General features: G+C 36.7%; 4 protein-coding genes across 4 annotated transcripts; 1 reads left to right on the forward strand and 3 right to left on the reverse strand.

Annotated features, from left to right (window-relative positions):
• Positions 1-1,190: 1,190 nt before the first annotated feature.
• LOC6643905 (probable cyclin-dependent serine/threonine-protein kinase DDB_G0292550) lies at positions 1,191-4,353 on the reverse strand. Its single transcript, XM_002066650.4, has 3 exons — positions 2,513-4,353; positions 1,493-2,451; positions 1,191-1,431 (listed from the first exon to the last, which is right to left on the reverse strand). Exons 1-3 carry the CDS (start codon positions 4,215-4,217, stop codon positions 1,378-1,380), a joined length of 2,718 nt encoding a protein of 905 aa, XP_002066686.1. The 5' UTR covers positions 4,218-4,353; the 3' UTR covers positions 1,191-1,377.
• An 831-nt stretch (positions 4,354-5,184) lies between these two features.
• On the forward strand, positions 5,185-8,681 carry LOC6643906 (neuronal acetylcholine receptor subunit alpha-2). Its single transcript, XM_002066651.3, has 4 exons — positions 5,185-5,305; positions 5,365-5,591; positions 7,461-8,109; positions 8,174-8,681. Exons 1-4 carry the CDS (start codon positions 5,200-5,202, stop codon positions 8,578-8,580), a joined length of 1,389 nt encoding a protein of 462 aa, XP_002066687.1. The 5' UTR covers positions 5,185-5,199; the 3' UTR covers positions 8,581-8,681.
• Positions 8,682-8,713: 32 nt separating this feature from the next.
• LOC6643907 (DNA-binding protein D-ETS-6) lies at positions 8,714-15,562 on the reverse strand. Its single transcript, XM_023176648.2, has 3 exons — positions 14,675-15,562; positions 12,163-12,403; positions 8,714-9,368 (listed from the first exon to the last, which is right to left on the reverse strand). Exons 1-3 carry the CDS (start codon positions 15,276-15,278, stop codon positions 8,936-8,938), a joined length of 1,278 nt encoding a protein of 425 aa, XP_023032416.1. The 5' UTR covers positions 15,279-15,562; the 3' UTR covers positions 8,714-8,935.
• On the reverse strand, positions 12,499-13,068 carry LOC124460201 (protein doublesex-like). Its single transcript, XM_047010622.1, has one exon. The coding sequence runs from the start codon at positions 13,035-13,037 to the stop codon at positions 12,780-12,782; it is 258 nt and encodes an 85-aa protein (XP_046866578.1). The 5' UTR covers positions 13,038-13,068; the 3' UTR covers positions 12,499-12,779.
• Positions 15,563-17,669: the final 2,107 nt, after the last annotated feature.

Raw genomic sequence — 17,669 nt, forward strand, 5'->3', positions numbered from 1 at the left:
AAATTCAAACTCCTTTTCTTTAATATAAATGGACACAAAAATAAAACGATTGAAACCTGAACAAAAGTCCAAACATCACATCTGGAAAACTGACTTCTATCACACTAAATCCTACTCCAAAATCTAACTTAACTAAATAAAAATAATACTTAAGACTCTATACCGAAACAGAAATTTTTTTAAAGCCCAAATTCGATATCTTTTGCAGTCACAACTTTTTATTCTTGACAAGCTATCCGAATAGTCAAACAACTCCGCGTCCAATATGGAATATGTAGACTACAAATCTGACTTTATCTTCACTCCTAGCAATAGGAAATCACAACAAATATAACTACTATAAATTCTGGATTTAAGGACACAAAAACATAAAGCGAAACGAGCTAGCTAATCAAAAAGCATATATCATATTACAGATGTCAAAAAGTTACCTAAAAAGAATCTACTAATACACAAAATTATCCAATTACTAAAACTATTAATTTGATACCAAGCGACTAATTCAAACAAAACCTATTCGTTCATAGTCGGATCTAGGGATGTAACTTTACCTATTAAAAAATTATTAACTAAACACTTAAGAACCAAACGAAAACATGATCCTTGCCCAAATAATGATTCGTTTTTAGTTCAAAAGCTATTCAAAGCACTTTATCCTCGCTTTGTTTTGTATTCTTAAACTCATACTTCCCATTAGTTATAACTCTAATCATAACATTTTATGTTTTTATTTTATTATACAATATTAATATGTAATTCTATTTGTAATTCGTCTACCATTACTACAGCTGAAGGCCTGAGCTATTTCTTTTGCCAACTATTCTATTAGTTTATAAATAAAATCTATACACTCAATGTTTGAAAGGCTTCCGTCCCATCTTGTGGGTCGTATGCACTGGAGAGAATAGCCGTGTCATCAGCAAAAAACAATACGCAAATGTACCAGAAAACTCAAAATGCTGGATTTGATGCTCAGAGAGTTGTCCCTCGCAAATTAAGTAAAAATTTATACGGCCATAGTGGTATCAACATTCACATATGCCCTTTCTATTTGTGGCTCTTCAGCTACATCTACTGTAAAAAGGGTCCAAGCCATGCAGAACAACGCGCTTCGTCGCATTACAGGAAAAAAAATCGGTTTTGTATATAGATCATAACATCTTTTCCAAAGAACAAAAATATCCAAAAGGTAAAATGTAATATTTTGTCTAATTACGGACTTCTTTATTCTGTTGAGTTTATTACAATCAAAATTATATGTTAAGTAATACAAATGTTAGTTATTCGCAAAGTATTTGCTAATCAGAGGAATTAGCTTAGAACTAACAATCTGTATCTGTAAAGATTTGTATACAGTTCAAATAAAATACGATCTCCTTAGATCGTAGGGAATTCCTTTTCATGATCCGACCAAGCGAATTCACTGATAGTCTGAAAAAAGGTTAAATAATTAATAAGATTTGCGATAACAATTTGTGGTATCATGACTTACCTCTAGTTCGCTAAAGGCCAACATTGACAACCAATGGAAGCATGGATTTTTAAAGGCCTGTTTGGCCATCCATTTTATGCTGGTGATTCCCTCCTCAATGGTAGCCGCAGTCTTGGCATCAGCTTCTTTATCCTCAGGTTTCGGTTTCTCTTCATCTGTTGCCTTCACATTATTTACGATTTCATTATATTTGACCCATAGGAAGACCATGCTACGCATTTTGAAAAGCCACAGGTCATTCGGGACACTGCGTATAGTGTCCTGAAGAGTCTCCAGGTCCGTTTCCGACTTAAGATTCTCCAAAAATGTGGTATTCATCAGGGTGACGATCGACTTCATGGTATCATAAGGCATTCCTGGCATATCGCCCAAAGCAAATTGTACCGATTTAATGACACCATGCACAACTTGTTCGGTGCTTAAATTGACGGAGTTTGGTAGATATGGCAAAAAACAATGCTCTAGGTTTAAACAACCTAGTTTCACCAATTCCTTATGGATTTCGGCTCCATAACGCTTGAAGTCGGTCCACCAATTCTTCCAGCTCTTATAATCTTTAGAATCGTGGAGCGTAGTCCACTCCATTCGCAATTGCTTACGTGCCCGTTTGCCCATAGTACGCGAGGGTCGTTCCAAATCGCCTTTGGTGTCCTTCTGATCTGCATCATCGAATACCACAGCGGCAGTCACTTCATCGTCCTCATTCTTTACGTTGATAGTGTAAATGGGCTTCTCCTCGAAAAATGCCAGAGCATAGGATTCCTCTTCCGGTTGGGGCAGTTTTTCGTTCTTGTTGTTAATATACGTCAACTTGACGCCTCCAAGCCTAAAACCACGCTTGCGGGCATATTGGCGCTTCCTCTTTTCGGCCTTGCTTTTGGGGGGGTTGGTGGTGGTGCTACCGCTGTTGGTGGGGCTTGTTTTGTTAGCAGTTGCTGGCTTAGCTACTGTCTTTTGGCCTGTAATTCAAGTTATTTAAATTATCAATTCTATAATCTTTCATAATTTAGGTAAACTTACCCTTCGCTGCAACAATTTTCGTTTGGGCTGATGCCTTATTGCCCCTTCTGTTGGAAGGAACAGGACGAGCAACACGGCCACGAATTACAACTGGACGCCCTACACCAGGTCGTGCCACGTTAAGACGAGCTGCACCAGATCGAACGGCAGAGCGACCTACGTTGGCAGCACCAACTGGACGAGCTACAGCAGGACGACCTATACCTGGCCGACCCACACCCGGCTGTGCTACACCAGGACGAGCAGGAACAGCTCTCTTAATTGCTGGCCCAGTTTTTTTAGTTTCAATTTGTGGCTTAACATTTGTGTTTTTATTTACCATTGGAATGGTTTGAGGTTTGAGCTGACGATTGTTTTGAGTTGCAGCACTCCGTCCACCGACTACTACTCCTGCACCTCCCGCTCGTGCATTAGCTGCTCCTGATCCGCCACGTGTATTAACTGCTCCTGATCCGCCACGTACATTAGCTGCTCCCAATCCGCCACGTACAGTAGCTGCCTGCTGGTTATTCCTATTATTATTTAATGGTGCGGCCGGTTTATTGTACGCGGCTGCTCTGTTTGGAGATTGATTTGAATTCCGATTGGCATTATAATCCCTTTGACTGGCACGCCACGTATCTGAAGATTGAAATCCAGAGTTTTGATTGGAGTTCACATTCGATCTTTGTATATTAGAATTTCCCATCGAGGGTTGCTGCCAATTGTTTGGCCCAAATGATTGTCCAACATTTCCACCGTTATTGCGACCCATGTTACGTTCGTTTTCACGGTACATCGTATTTCCCTGGAAACCCTCATTGCCAAAGTTGCCTCCGCCTTGGTTAAAAATAACTTCATCTTGCCGAGAATTTATATTGACCGATCGACCACCGCGAGGACCTCCAAAATTTTCCTCTGAATTTTGTATGTTGAAATTTCGATTTTGATTTACATAGTTTGACTGAGATATGGACGGCGATGGGTTACCGTAGTTGCCGCCATTACTCCAGTTATTAGAGGAGCGTCCTGAATCTAGCATGTTGTCTTCCAAAAGGCGACGTTTGGCCGCAAATATATCATCAGAATTCATCAAGGGTTGACGCTGTCCTCCTTGATTCTGATTCATATTGTTGGAATTGTTATAATTGTTATTCTGGCCGTAGCGATCACCCTGCATTTGCTGCTGGCCGTAGCGATCACCCTGCATTTGCTGCTGGCCGAAATTGCCAATGTTACCAACATTGTCGCGGTAACCCATATCCCTATCATTAGATCGATTCCCGCTATAATCATTGGACATGTTGCCGCCGAAATTGTAAGGGGTTGGCGATGGACTCCGGTTTCTAGAGAAGAACGCATCTTGACTTCTATTCCCGTAGTTTCGATTGTCATTAAAGTTGGGATTTCGGTTAATAGATGGCATAGCCATAGGTGGTGGACTGCGGTTCCTGATCATTAATGAATCACGATTCATATTTTCATTATAGTTGTTGGAATGAGAATTGTAATTGGTGTTGTTGTTCCCGGTGGGCAAAGCCATGCGATCCCGAAAATTACTCAAGATGCTGTTTTTTCCGCCTCCTCCATTATTAAAGTTGCCCATGTTGTTGTTGCTGTAAAATGCCGAGTTAAAGCCGCTTCCACCACCGCCGCCGTTTCCACCAATTCCACCGCGACGCTGGCCATTGCCAAAGGCATCAATGTTACTGTGTCTAAAATCCATTAGGTTTTTTATATGCGTTTTCAAAAGTTGCGTATTTTTTTCAATTATAAGTACAAACAATATTATATTTTTTTCACAATTTTTTCTCTGATTATTAGCGTTGCTTGATTTGTGTTGCCAGATCTGAAAAGAAATTGATGTTGACAGTATACCAACACAGGGGTGAAATCCGATTAACATGCATCAAAAATGATAACAGTATATCAAATGCGAGTCTTCTGTTAATTAACAGCTCAAATGTTAAAACTGTTAGCAGAGAATTTTCAAACTCAAATTGTTTTAATGTTGCATACTTTTCGGAGTGTTTTGTTCGTTACTCATGTTTTAAAATACTTACTCTCTACAGGTCCTTCAAACATATCTACACGACTTCCAAGCATGGGCCAAACGATGGTGCATCTCTATAATTAGCCATAAGTCAGTTCAAACCAAATTTGCCTCAAAAGATTAACCTGCCCGGCACTAAGAGTCAACAATGAAACAATTTAACAAATTTTAAAGGTATTTTTATACTCAATAATTATTAAATTATAATTCATTAAAGTTAAATTATTTTACAGCCTGCATCATGGAAATTAATTTATTAATAATAAAATAATAAATTACTGAATTAGAAAACTTTTAAAACTAGTCACTATGCTGCTATTTTGTTGCTTCAATAATCATAACGTTTCTTGTTACAGAATAATTTTTTAATCGTTTTTTAAGGTAAAAGACATTTTTATACCAAATGTTGTTAAATATAAATTATTATGCACACAGAGAGAGAGCGTAATACACTTTAACTGGGCGAAAGAGAAGAATATTAGCGATAAATCTGTTATCATAGAAACAGCTTATTTACATAAAAACAAAACCACAGCCATGTCAAATGACATCGCTTTCAGAGGTCTCAGTTGTAGTTGAGAGTTTGATGTGATCGCATTAAATAAATTTTTATATACATAATTTTTACTTGAAAAAACCAAAAATAAGAGAAACAATGCAGATAAAATCGTTGCCACTGACATCCGGTTGGCGTCAATCTCGACAGCGATTGGAAATATTTATGCTCTTTTGCATGTTTATTTTTGTATCAGGCACCAAATGTGAGTAAAGGGCTTTTGTGTCAAATCAAAAACGTCTTTAAAATTCCTTTTTTTTTTAGCCGCCGCTGAAAACGATGCAATTGATCCTGTAAAGGATACCGCAACTAATATCAGTAATGTCAGCAGCTTGGATCGTTTGCATGCCGATCTTTTTATTCATTATGATAAGATGGTACCGCCCATGGTAGGGGGAAAGGGCTCCAACATTAATCTGGGCATGACAGCCCACTATTTTGACATTGATGAGTTGAATGGCAAGTTCATAATGCATTGCTGGCTGAATATTGTAAGTGTATCAAAACGATCTTTGTTTATAGTTACCCATAGAACCAAATTTCAAGAACCTGAATTATCAGGGTGACAGTAACCAATACGGGTAATACGGTAATTGAGAAAGTCGACTTTGTTATTCCGTGGACCAAGTGAAAGAACCATTTTAGACTTATGAACCAAATTAACATGCTGCATCTTTCTCACACTTACAAGGGTCCAAACTATTTGGCACCGCCAAAGGCCAACTTAGGCTCTTTGGTTACCTTAGTCAAAAATGTTAAATGCAAAACTTGTCTAATTTTTAAATTTCCATAAAATTTAGATTCTGTAGATAACAACAGCTAATATTGTGCCTTATAAAAATATTAAATAAGTTTTAAAAGAATCAAAGGAACAAAAGTGGACGCAATTATAATTTATTTTATAAACTTCATCTCTAGCTCTTGTGGTGTTTGAGACCTTTGTGTTGATAGGGACTGACATGGAGCAAATATTGTGTTTATTTTGTGACATGGAAGGTCTAGACACTCTTCAAAAATCGCCTGTCCATATCAAGCATAAATGTTCTCAACATCAAAAATTTTGTTGATCTGCTCGTCCTCCACCTTTTTGTCTGTCATTCCGTATAAAGATTTATATGTTGATGATTGTAAGAAGTAGATCTACCAAAAACAGATTCATGAACTAAAAAACTTTCTTTAAAATTTGTTCTTCCTATCTAAAAAAGGATTGAGGAATGTTTGCTATAAGTAAAACGGTAAAAATCCACCGCTAGTTCCTAACAAACTATATTGGGTGCAGGGTATTCCGAAGTCAGTTCTACGATTTACGTATTTTAAAATTAATTCGACTGAGATATATTGTAGAATGATTCATTGCATTGCTTGCTTATCGAGTGTTTTTAATTCAGCTTACAATTTATTAGAAATCCTTAATCGGAATTATATATATAATGAAGTTTATTTTGCATGCGCAGTAAGCACATTGAAGTGGCCTTTGTCGTCGTTTCCGTAGGTATGGAAAAGAAACAAACCCCGGAATCATTACATTATATATTTATAAACGCCTATAGAAAGGAAAGCTATGTACTAATATATATATAAATTTCAGTCGGAAGATTTTTTAAAATATATATATCATTAATGAGTGTGCCAAATGGCATTGATACTTATATAGCTGAGATTAAAATATAATAAATATAAATCGGATACAAATCCGATTGAAAAATATCTCTTACGGCGGAAAATTAAATGCACTTTTTTGCCCACCTCAAGAATAATTTAAATTAATTACTGACATAAAACAATGCCAACCCAAACAACCCGAAAAACTTAATAAAAAAAACAGAATTTCCATTTTTAACCTAGTTCTGGGGCTAAATTAGAAATTACTTACTAAAGCCACCGCTTTTTTCCAAGGGTTTAAAGTTGCTTATGAATTTTCAAAATTATAGCTTAATATAGCTAATATACTAATCCCAAATTATGTTTCGCCTTGAAATGTGCTATAAAACAAACGGTTAAAGCTAAGTTTAAGAACTTTAGTTTGGATCATCTCAATACGGGGACTTACTTAAGCACATAAATTATTACAAAGAATCAAAATCATATTAGCACCAAACTCAGGACCGACGAAGGGCCCTTTAGCTGTCTTAGAAGACGTTTAATAAACTTATATGTTACAAGAACCAATTTACAATTTTGGCAGTGTTTAATAAGGGATTAAAAAAAAGAGTGAAAGTCATTAAGGGAATAATGGTATTTTACTCGATGTTAGCCAAACGATTGTACATAAACTTCGATCATAGTCTCTTCAAGTGTATAATTAAGGATTCTATGTATGATGATATTTAAACAACTTCTTTGTATTCCTTGTTTTTCAGGACTGGATGGACGAACTTTTCACTTGGAATGCCAGTGAATTTGATAACATCACTTATATCCATTTGCAGAGCCATGAGATCTGGAAGCCACAGATCACTCTGTTTAATGCCGCTGGCTATGATGATGGTGATGGTTCCTCTAGCCTGCAGGAAAGTCAAGTGCTATTGATGAGTAATGGTAAATTTATTTGGGTACCGCCAGCTATTTATACGGCCTATTGCAATCTAAATATGCGAGATTGGCCCTACGATCAACAACATTGCAAGCTAAAGATCGGTTCCTGGTCGCGAAACAACAAGATCCAGGCGGACTTTACCAAATTAGATCAATCCTCGGCCTATGCAGAGGCTTTAGTACCATCGACCGAGTGGGAAATCGTTAGTGGGCAGGCGAAATATGTTACTGAGGACTATTACCATTATATTGAATATAGCTTTGTTGTACAACGTCGTTCGTCTATGTATACGGCGATCATTTATACGCCAGCCTCGTGTATTGTTATACTGACCCTGGCCGCCTTTTGGTTACCTCCTAAACTGGGCGGCGAGAAGATAATGGTGAATGGCCTGCTCATCATTTTGATTGCGGCGTTTCTTATGTACTTTGCCCAATTGTTACCGATTCTAGCCGAGAATACTCCGCTTGTTGGTAAGTTTTTGTACGGGTGACCCACCGTCCCGTATAATCTTATCTTTGTACTTCGATTTTGCAGTAATCTTCTATAGCTCGAGCCTATTGCTAGTCAGTTGGTCGACCATCATTGAGGTTGTAGTCCTGTATTTGGCAACAACTCAGCACAAACGTCGGATACCCGAGTTCCTTAAGAAAGTCCTCGACGGCCCCTTGGGCACTTGTCTGCTGCTCTCCCATTTCACTTTCGAGGGTGAACAGAGCAATAAGTCCAATGAAAATGGTAAACGGGAGATGGAGGAGCATATCTACGAGAGTAGCTCCAATGACTACGCTGATGCCGATCCACTGTATGTCAATCCCATTGAGATTCCCTCTTCCCAGGCCATACAATTCGATTGGGTGCTACTGGCCACAGCCTTGGATCGGATTAGCTTTTTAATCTTCAGTCTAATATTCATTATTTTGGCAATAGTCTGTGCCGTCTAACAGAGAAGACAAATAAGTTTTAATTTTGTTGGAATAATTTGTATTTTGTATTTGCTTAAAAATTACTTAATGATCTTGACAATGATGTTAATGATGATGATGGTGATGGAGATGTAAATGGAATATAAAGTTTATAACAGATGATGTAACAAATTCCTTTCATATTGCTCTGTGTTTATCACTGAACTATGTGTGTATGTGTTTGAACCCCAATTAACCCAAAGAATTATGCCCAATGGCCTTTTTATGGGCAACCCGGATGGGTTGTCTCTCTCGGACGTGGAGTATGCGCAATGGGTGGTCCGGAGAACAAATTGGGGTTGCTTTCTAGTTGGGTGGAACCCAAACAAGTAATTCAATTAAATGCATCATTAGTGGGTGTCCGATGCTGTTGCTGTTGCTGCTGCGGCTGTTGTTCTGCTCCATTGTATCCTGGACCATTGGCAAATGCTGTGGACGTTGATGAAGATCCTGAAGGATTGCCACCACCGTTTGAAGGTGAGGGAAGCGATGACGAGGAGCCCACTGTCATTGTGGGCGATGGAAATCCAAGACTCGAACTACTTGTAGTTGGATGCGGAAGATAGGCAGCCGCTGCATAGGCGGCATGCGAATGTGGATGAGAATGCGAATGCGCATGGTGATTGTAGGAACTAAGTGGTAAGGTATTGGTTGGATCACAGCCCTGAGCCTGAGCCTGGCAAGCGGCCATCAGACCATGGAAATCAAATTTGTAGGCATATCTCTTGCCATGGACCTTGGTCATAATATTCTTATCATAGTAATACCTGAAATTAAACATATTTCGAAAAAACAGGTTAGCAAGAACATTATGTAAAGAAATCTTAAAACATAAAAAGCAAAAGCAAAAAATTAGTATCTTTTATGCAGAATGTTTTGAACTATCTTGAAAGTGTTTAGGTATTGTATGCCTTATTAAGTACCGAAGATATCTCTAAATTTTCTAAAGGACTGTAACTAATTTAAGAAAGATATATTGCAACATTTGATTCAAGACCAAAATAACCTCTATAATCTTAATGTTTGTTTATGAGTTACTCTTGGGCTTAAATTTTTTTAATGAATTTTTATAACCAATCTGGAATTTAATCGCCAGAAAAGCCGTTTCTTTTTACTTATGTCTGACTAATGCAAACATTCTAAAGGATATGAAATTTGTATTTTCAGCTGCCGTGAACCAAATGTTTGACTGAACCAAATAAATAAAAAGATGAATTAACTCAGCGCTGACTGAATATTAATTTTTGACAAAATGAATAATAATAAAAAAACCGAAATTTAAAGTTTTACTTTTGTTTACCAATTTGTGTATTGTGGTCACCAGTAGCGATTTTCTACAGAATAATATATTTGTGGGAGAAAAATAATAAAATCAAACTTTTCTGGCATTCTTCATGAAAAATCTCTGTGAGTGTAGCCTTTTTTCCCCTACCGCTTTCCTTTCCTCACATCACAAAAAATAATTAAACTTATAAAATTCCCATATGAAAGAAAATTTTCTCCTCGATTCCTTTCTTTAAAATAAAGATATGTCGATATATGTCGATATCTAAGAAAATGAACAACAACTTTTAGCTATGCGAATCCTTAACTGTGAACCTTTTACTATATGCTGAATTAAATTAATTTACATCACTTTTGGAAACTGACTTAAACACTTTCAAAAAAAGTCAGATTAAATAAATATTTTTGTTTACAAAAATTAAAAAGAAAAACAAATTTTTTTGGTATTGAATACCTACACTAGTTTTTCATTTGCATTAAAACATCTCAAACTTATGTATATTTGGAATTTCATTGCTACAGGATGTCTTAATCCGGCATTGGCCTTAATCTATAACTTTTCAAAGCGTCATTTCTGTTCCGGTTAAGAACAATGATTACTATAAATATTTTATCACGATCCGACAGAAGTCCGTAAAACAAAACTACCTCTTTGAGTACCTAATGTAAATTGGTTTTACTTTAATCTTCAGTTTGCTTAAATCAAATATTAAAATATAGCGGATATGACTACAATAGAAAAACCATTTTCCAGGGAATACCTTAATTATTCACGTCCGCCTAAGAAGGTTTTTTTCATAATTCATAAAAATAGAAGGTTCACGTCCGGGTTAATGGGGTTTGGGTTTAATGGAACTTGTTTGGAAAAAAAGAGAAGCATGGGTATTTTCACCAGGTAGTGTCATAATGAAAATTCTAAAAAAACCCCGTCCTAAATATTAGCCGGAGTAATGCGGACCATATATGTATGTATTTATGTGTGTAGCTTCCTTGAATCAAGGCTATGTATGTATACTCATGATGAAAATAATAGGTACACCCCTAAAAATTTAACTTTTTGGACTTTAGATTAACACAATTTTTTTTCTATTGCATTGATCACCGAAATTGAAATGCACCTTTCTTTATTGAACATTTGTTTATAAAAATACATTAATTTAGTAAAGAAAAATAAATTTATTTAAAAGTTACAATAAAAAAATCGAAATTGCTGAATTTCGTGCTTGATGAAAATAATAGGTACACTTCAACTGACTAAGTTATATATAATCTTAAATTAATTTAATTAAATTATTTATTGCAAAAACTTCCACCAGAAGTCAAATTTTACATCGATTTCTAAGATATTTATACCAAAAAAACCATATGTCTTAAATAATATCCTACCCCACCAGAAACCTCAATTTTTCGAGAATTTTTAACTTTTAAATTTAGCTCTAAAATTTTGCTTAAATTGGTAGAAATTTGCAAAACCATACATATCCCGATTCTTGTTCTTGTTTTTTTAGAAATTCGCTTAAAGAGTTTTAAATTTTTAAATTTAGATAATTAAACCTATCTACATACATACATATATGTACATGTATTTATACTTTCAGACTTTTAAAAAATACTTTCAAAAATTTTGAAATTTGGCCACTTTGTGCATTTAAATGAGAAACAATAAAGTTTTCGCCACCAAAATTATAGGATTTTTTTTTTTTAACCATAAACACTTTTTTTGACCGTTCCTATACGAACTATCGTATGTTATAGTTTGCCAATCTGGCTGAATCTTAAATAAACATGCTAAATTTCAGCACTGTAGGTTTTAAGGTCTAAAAGAAGTTTGCATTGATTCAGACGGACATGGCTATATGATATCGGCTCGTGCTGATCAGAAATATATACTTTCAGTGGTCGGAGATCCTTTCTTACATGGATTGATAACATTTAACAAAAAATAATAAACCTATTATTAGGGTTTTTAATATAGTTTCCAAGGAAATAGATATATTATAGTTGTTACTGCAACACCATCTCCATGGGTCTTTAAATTAAATCTTAACTCCTATTAATATATAAAAAAGAATTGATTTATATATTAAATATGAAAATTCAAGACAAATTCAGATCCACCTATGCATGTCTAGATGTTATTCACTATTTTTTATCGGGAGTTTAACAAATGCTTACAAATTCCACAAAAAATTAGTCCAATGAAATGTAAATTTCTCAAAACTTACTACGCCTATGTATGTAGGGACATTTTACCCCTTAAATGGGGATTTTACTTACCGTAGGGCTCTGCTCAATTTATCGTAGTTCATGTTGGGTTTCGCTTTGCGTTCACCCCAACGCTTCGCCACCTCGTCCGGGTCGATGAGGCGAAATTCACCCGATTGGCCCTCCCAGCTAATGCAAGTTGAATTCGACGAATCAGCGAGCAGCTCCAACAGAAATTGCCACAATTGTATTTGCCCGCCGGAGCCCTGCGCGACCAATCGGTGCGAGGCAGCGTTTAAAAGTTGATAGGGATCTGGAAACGAAACGAGAGACAAATAAGCCAAAAGATACATATACAACAGATAAAGAGAACAAGCGAGAGAGAGAGAGAGAGAGACACACACACAAAATAATGGCTGAAAACCCGTCTTTCTGGCCAGGCCATCAGCATGAATGGAATTTGCTTTTCGGCATAAATCCTGTACCTGACACGGGGAAAAACCGCCTTTTGATGTCACGAAAAGCACATAAACGCATGAGGTGAGTGACTCATTATAGACTGACACTGAGAGAACGAGTTAGAAGCCCAGAGACTAGAGACTCTTTGCCTTTGCCGTTTGAAAGTAGATCTCGGAATTGTATTTTGACACCGGAAATGCCATTGATATGATTTGATTCGCCGTTTCCTGCTAACTCTTACCATTGAATAGCAATTGTGAGTTGTGCGGAGCTGTGGCTGCCCCATGACCATGGTGAAGTCCATGACTGTGATGTAGTCCATGACCGTGATGATAATGGTGTGCTGCCGTATAAGTGTGATGGGCATGTGGCGCTACCGACGGCGGTGCTGGTGGTGCAGCTCCCGCTGGCTGCATGCGGAAACCAAAGCGGCGATTAAAGTCCTCCGAAAGGCGCCACATGACACCCACATCCACGCTAACACTCATTGTTGAAGGGTATTGCTGATTCGGTATTGGATTTTGTCTCTTTCTCTATATCAAGTCTAGTGCACTTTTATTAAATTCATGAATTTCAAAAGTTTTTTTTAGAATTTTCACTTGTGTTTCAAATTTTGTTCAACAATATTAATCGCTCGCTTGATTTACTAATTAAATATTTAAACTAGAAATAATTTCAAACACTTAATTTTGAACACTTCATTTTAGTTTAAAAATTTATTTTCTTAGTTTCGAACTGTGTTTTTCAACCGAATAAAGTTTAAGATTCAAAATTGTGGGTCGATTTTTAAAAATGTTCCATTTAACCGAGGAATTATCTCCCTTAAGTGTTTAGAATTTCCAATATCTTCAGGAAATATTTATAGATGAAAACTTTTCTTCACTTGGTTTTATTTCTTGTGTTTCAATTCATTTGATATTCATTTTATTGTGGCTTTTTGTATTTTTCGGATTCGCTAATAAATAAATGAATAATTTTTGTTGAAAAGTTTTCACTTCAGTCTTGGGTCTTGAACACTTATTAAACGATTTTCCGGTTACAAGTAGATGAGTTTAATTTTCCGCGGTTTTCTTTGCGTAGCGTTTCGCTTGGATGCCTTTGGTTAACTGAAATGGCTGGCCAGGATTTTGGTCTATCAAGCAAAAAGTGGAATAAATATCATCCCGAACGAAGCGTCAAGGCTCCCCCCTCCTGCTCGTTTCACCTGCGCAGTTGGTGGTAAACGCAAAAAGTCAAAGGCCACGTGCAGACACTTAACCCCCGCAAATACCTTTATTGTGAGAAGGGAAGCGGTGGTGGAACGCAAGGGGGCGGGGGGAGCCAGAGTAGCTGGACTGCCAGTGGATCAGACATTGCACGACGTCATGTAATCCTTGTTGGCATAAAAAACAAATCAATTAAATCGACGAAAACCCAAATCATGGAAGGAAACTTTGACTCCAGCTTCGAACTGACTTGCTCCGAAAACAGGAAGGATGCGACGAATGAATATTTTCCTGAAGCCCATGGACCACCCATGGAGCTGTTGTTGCTGTTGCTTCCACTGATGCCTCTCACTGGCAGTGTCACTCCCGCACAATGACACAAAGTTTACTTTATTTTAGTTACTTTCGCGCTGCCTTCTCGTGGCTGTGAGTAGGGGATTATTTTGATTTTATTATTAGATGCCACATCCTGTGAGAAATTATCATATTTACATCGTTTATTATTAAGTTCATCACTTTTAGAAGAGAGGGATTTTCCCATCGGGCACTTCATAAACGTTAACAGTTGAAAACTTTCTCATTCGCTCTCGCAGATTTAAGGTAATTATTAAAGACCGACGAAGCAAACATTCTCAGTCCATAAAAGCAAACACATAACTAACTTTGTTATCACAAATTCACCATCTTAATCAGTTGCCATTATTTTACCCCACCCGACATCGGAAAAAGGATTCAATTGAAGGCATGACCACAAAGGATTCCCTCACACACACACAGACACAGAGGACACACACTCAAGGGTCCGGCACAAACGCTCCTTTGGGACTACGTGCCCTCAATTACCAAACAGTTCAATCTCTTTCTTTTTCTCACTTAATATCTATCTCTGATTTATGTTTCCTTAGATTAGTTCAACTCACTTGGCTCCTTCTCATCGAGCATGGGACTGGTTTCCCGTCCAGTCGCCTGATACAGGCTATAGGCAAAATGTTTTGCCAACAAAATTCCACCACGCCGGGATCCAGCACAGACCCAGAAATCCGCACGACTCAATTCACAAAGCTCCGCGCCAGTTTTGGGAAAACGTTGTATATCTGGCTCCGGATCAATTTCACATTTGTTTGTTAACCACTTCACCCATTGGGCTATATCCTCAGTAGACCAGGCATGAGGATCTACAGGTAATACGGGCGCAGGTGCGGACTCTCGGTCACTTAAAGTGGACGATGTATCGGCATTGTCAACGGCACTAGAATTTTCCTCACTTGAGGAATCTTTTGTTGTTTCACTAGAACTAGAATCACTGGACGAACTGCTGCTGGTGCTGCTACTTCGTTTTCTTCGGCACTTTCGGCGCTGATTCATTGTCCTGGTCGCCGTTGCCGTCGGCGTCGCCTTCGTTTCCAGTTCTTTAGTCTCTGTATTGGTTGGTGTGGGGGCATCTTGTTGCATTACTTTCGTTTTATATAAAGTTTGATCTACACTTTGGTTATGATAATCCAAAATGGCCATTAAATCGACCATGAGGAGGCACAAACACTAACAAACAAACACTTTGATGTTAAAAGGATATCACTTGCAGCTCTTGGGCTTTCCATATGGCCCTTGATTTAACCGATAGCTGCACATGTTCCATTCCGTGATTCACTTGACCATGTCATTGCACTTTACTGCTTGATCCGTTAATACAAAAATCACTTTTTCCACTGTCTCACGTGTTGTGGAAATCTTTTTGCAATTGATTGGAAAATTTTTCTTTCAGAAAACCTTTTTTATTATACTGGTTTTTATGAAATTATTATTGGACGTAGTAGCACTTGGAGATCAGTCCGTTCTGTTTGGCGTATGACGAATTAATGATCCCAGCCAACCAATCTAAAAGGGGGACTACATTAATATCATGACGAAATTGTCTGCCCAAAGCTTTCGTGCCCCATGCTCAATTTTCCGAAGCTATGGAGTCGGACGGTGCAAATAACCGGTTTAACGGTTAGATTGGCTATTGGGTACACGAAAGCTTTTGCCGATCTGACGTTCGTCTTATCGCGACTCTTTCGTACTCTGCTCTCTGAGAGAAATTGCAAGCTGAAGCATGACGTCTTCAAAAACCTGTGCGAATGAGTCATAAAAAAACAACATGAAAACAAAATTCAATGGAGTTCCCCAGGAACCGGCAGCCCAACAATCTATATGCCCTCCAGCGGGGGCTGAGGGGCGGTAAGGTCGTTTCATTCATCTTTACGCTCTCTCCCACGGCTGTTGATCGCACTATAAGCTTTCTGCTTCGTCATTGTGTTCTTGGAAAATTCATATGAGTAGTCGTTTGTAGTGGAACTCGTAGATTTGTCTCGCGTATTTTTTTATATTTTATTTTGGACATTAACAAGTCCAATTACATAGTATAAACGCGATGAGGTGGATCGTATGCCCGAATGGGATGAGGAGACAAATAATTTGAAAATTATTTGAATTCAGCTATGAATTCCGCGAATCCGTTCATGATTTCATTTTGGCATATGTAAGTGATTCATTCAAAGCAATCGCTTTGGCGCCGCTTTGCCAGATATAGTATCAGTCTTTGCGATATTCTATATTTATTTTTAAAGTGACGCGTGTGGAACTAGAGCTTTCTCTGTTCCTCCTCCTCTTACTCACAATTTGTAGTACTTTGACACCCTCCTCCTCCCCTGTATGGGCATTGTAAAATTCATTCATTAAAACGCTTTGTTTATCCATTCGTCATACTACTAACACACATAATACAAAACGTCATACCCACAATGCGGGTCAATGAGTCTTGATATAGACTTAAGTATTAGTTAATTGTTCTTTGATATGTAATCTAGAAATTGCAATTGATTTCGTTTGTTTTAGATGGATTGAATAAAGAACTCTTTAATCTAAAGAAATGGACAGATTTTGCAGCATTTATAGATTGTACAGTATTGAATGTTCAGTATTTTTCAGAGTTTAATTTTAGTGTAAAAAATTAGAAAATACTTGCTAATTAATTATATTTTTATTCATTGGTTTACAAATTAATGATTCATCTTATAAAAAGATAAATATATTAAAACTAGGCTATATTTTAATGCAAATGGATCCTTTTACAAAGTCTTAGTCTTAGATATGCTGATTATAATAAACCTTTAAATCAACATCACAAAGTGATGTATGATGTAAGTACATATATATGTACGTTATATTGATTAATAATATCTCATTCCACAAGAAATTTAGTTATCTGTATTGTATATTTCAACGAATCTAAAACTTTTGAATCAACTAGTGATTTGAAGGGCACAAGAAAAATGCATTAAAATTGAAATTTTGAATTGGCTTCAAATTAAATTCTCATACAGTTTATCTTACAATTAGTTTAACTAGATCTACTTTTTCTACAGGTTCAAAGGTGCATTGCCAAAATTAGAAATTTAATATTTTATTAAGACTTCAAAAACTGTGTGGGGGAAAACATTGACACTATATATGTATGTAAATCTGAATAGGATGTTGACTAACTTCGTTTTTAGAATCAGGTTTTCCGGGTAAAGTTATTACGAGTCCACTCTGTACAACAAATATTTATATTTATTTGAATGATTAAACATAGAGCAACCTGGCATTCTTTTTAATAGGGAAATTCAATTTAAACAAAATGGATAATTAACAAACTAAATAAATGGTAACTTAGAAAAGTCTAAAAGAAACAAAAAATAAATATTAACCAAATAAAAGGTACTATTAAAGACATTCAAATTTATAAGCATATTTCCTTTTTGATTTTCCTGGCATTATCCAAACTAACTCTTTTCGCAAAGAAAAAGACACTTTTTTTAATACCGTTATATTGACTATTCCAATTAAGTTTAATTTGGAATTTATCCTATGTTTTTTGTCATTCATCAGTAAGAT

This window comes from Drosophila willistoni, assembly GCF_018902025.1.
Source record: "Drosophila willistoni isolate 14030-0811.24 chromosome 2R unlocalized genomic scaffold, UCI_dwil_1.1 Seg167, whole genome shotgun sequence".
In the NCBI taxonomy this organism is placed as follows: domain Eukaryota; kingdom Metazoa; phylum Arthropoda; class Insecta; order Diptera; family Drosophilidae; genus Drosophila; species Drosophila willistoni.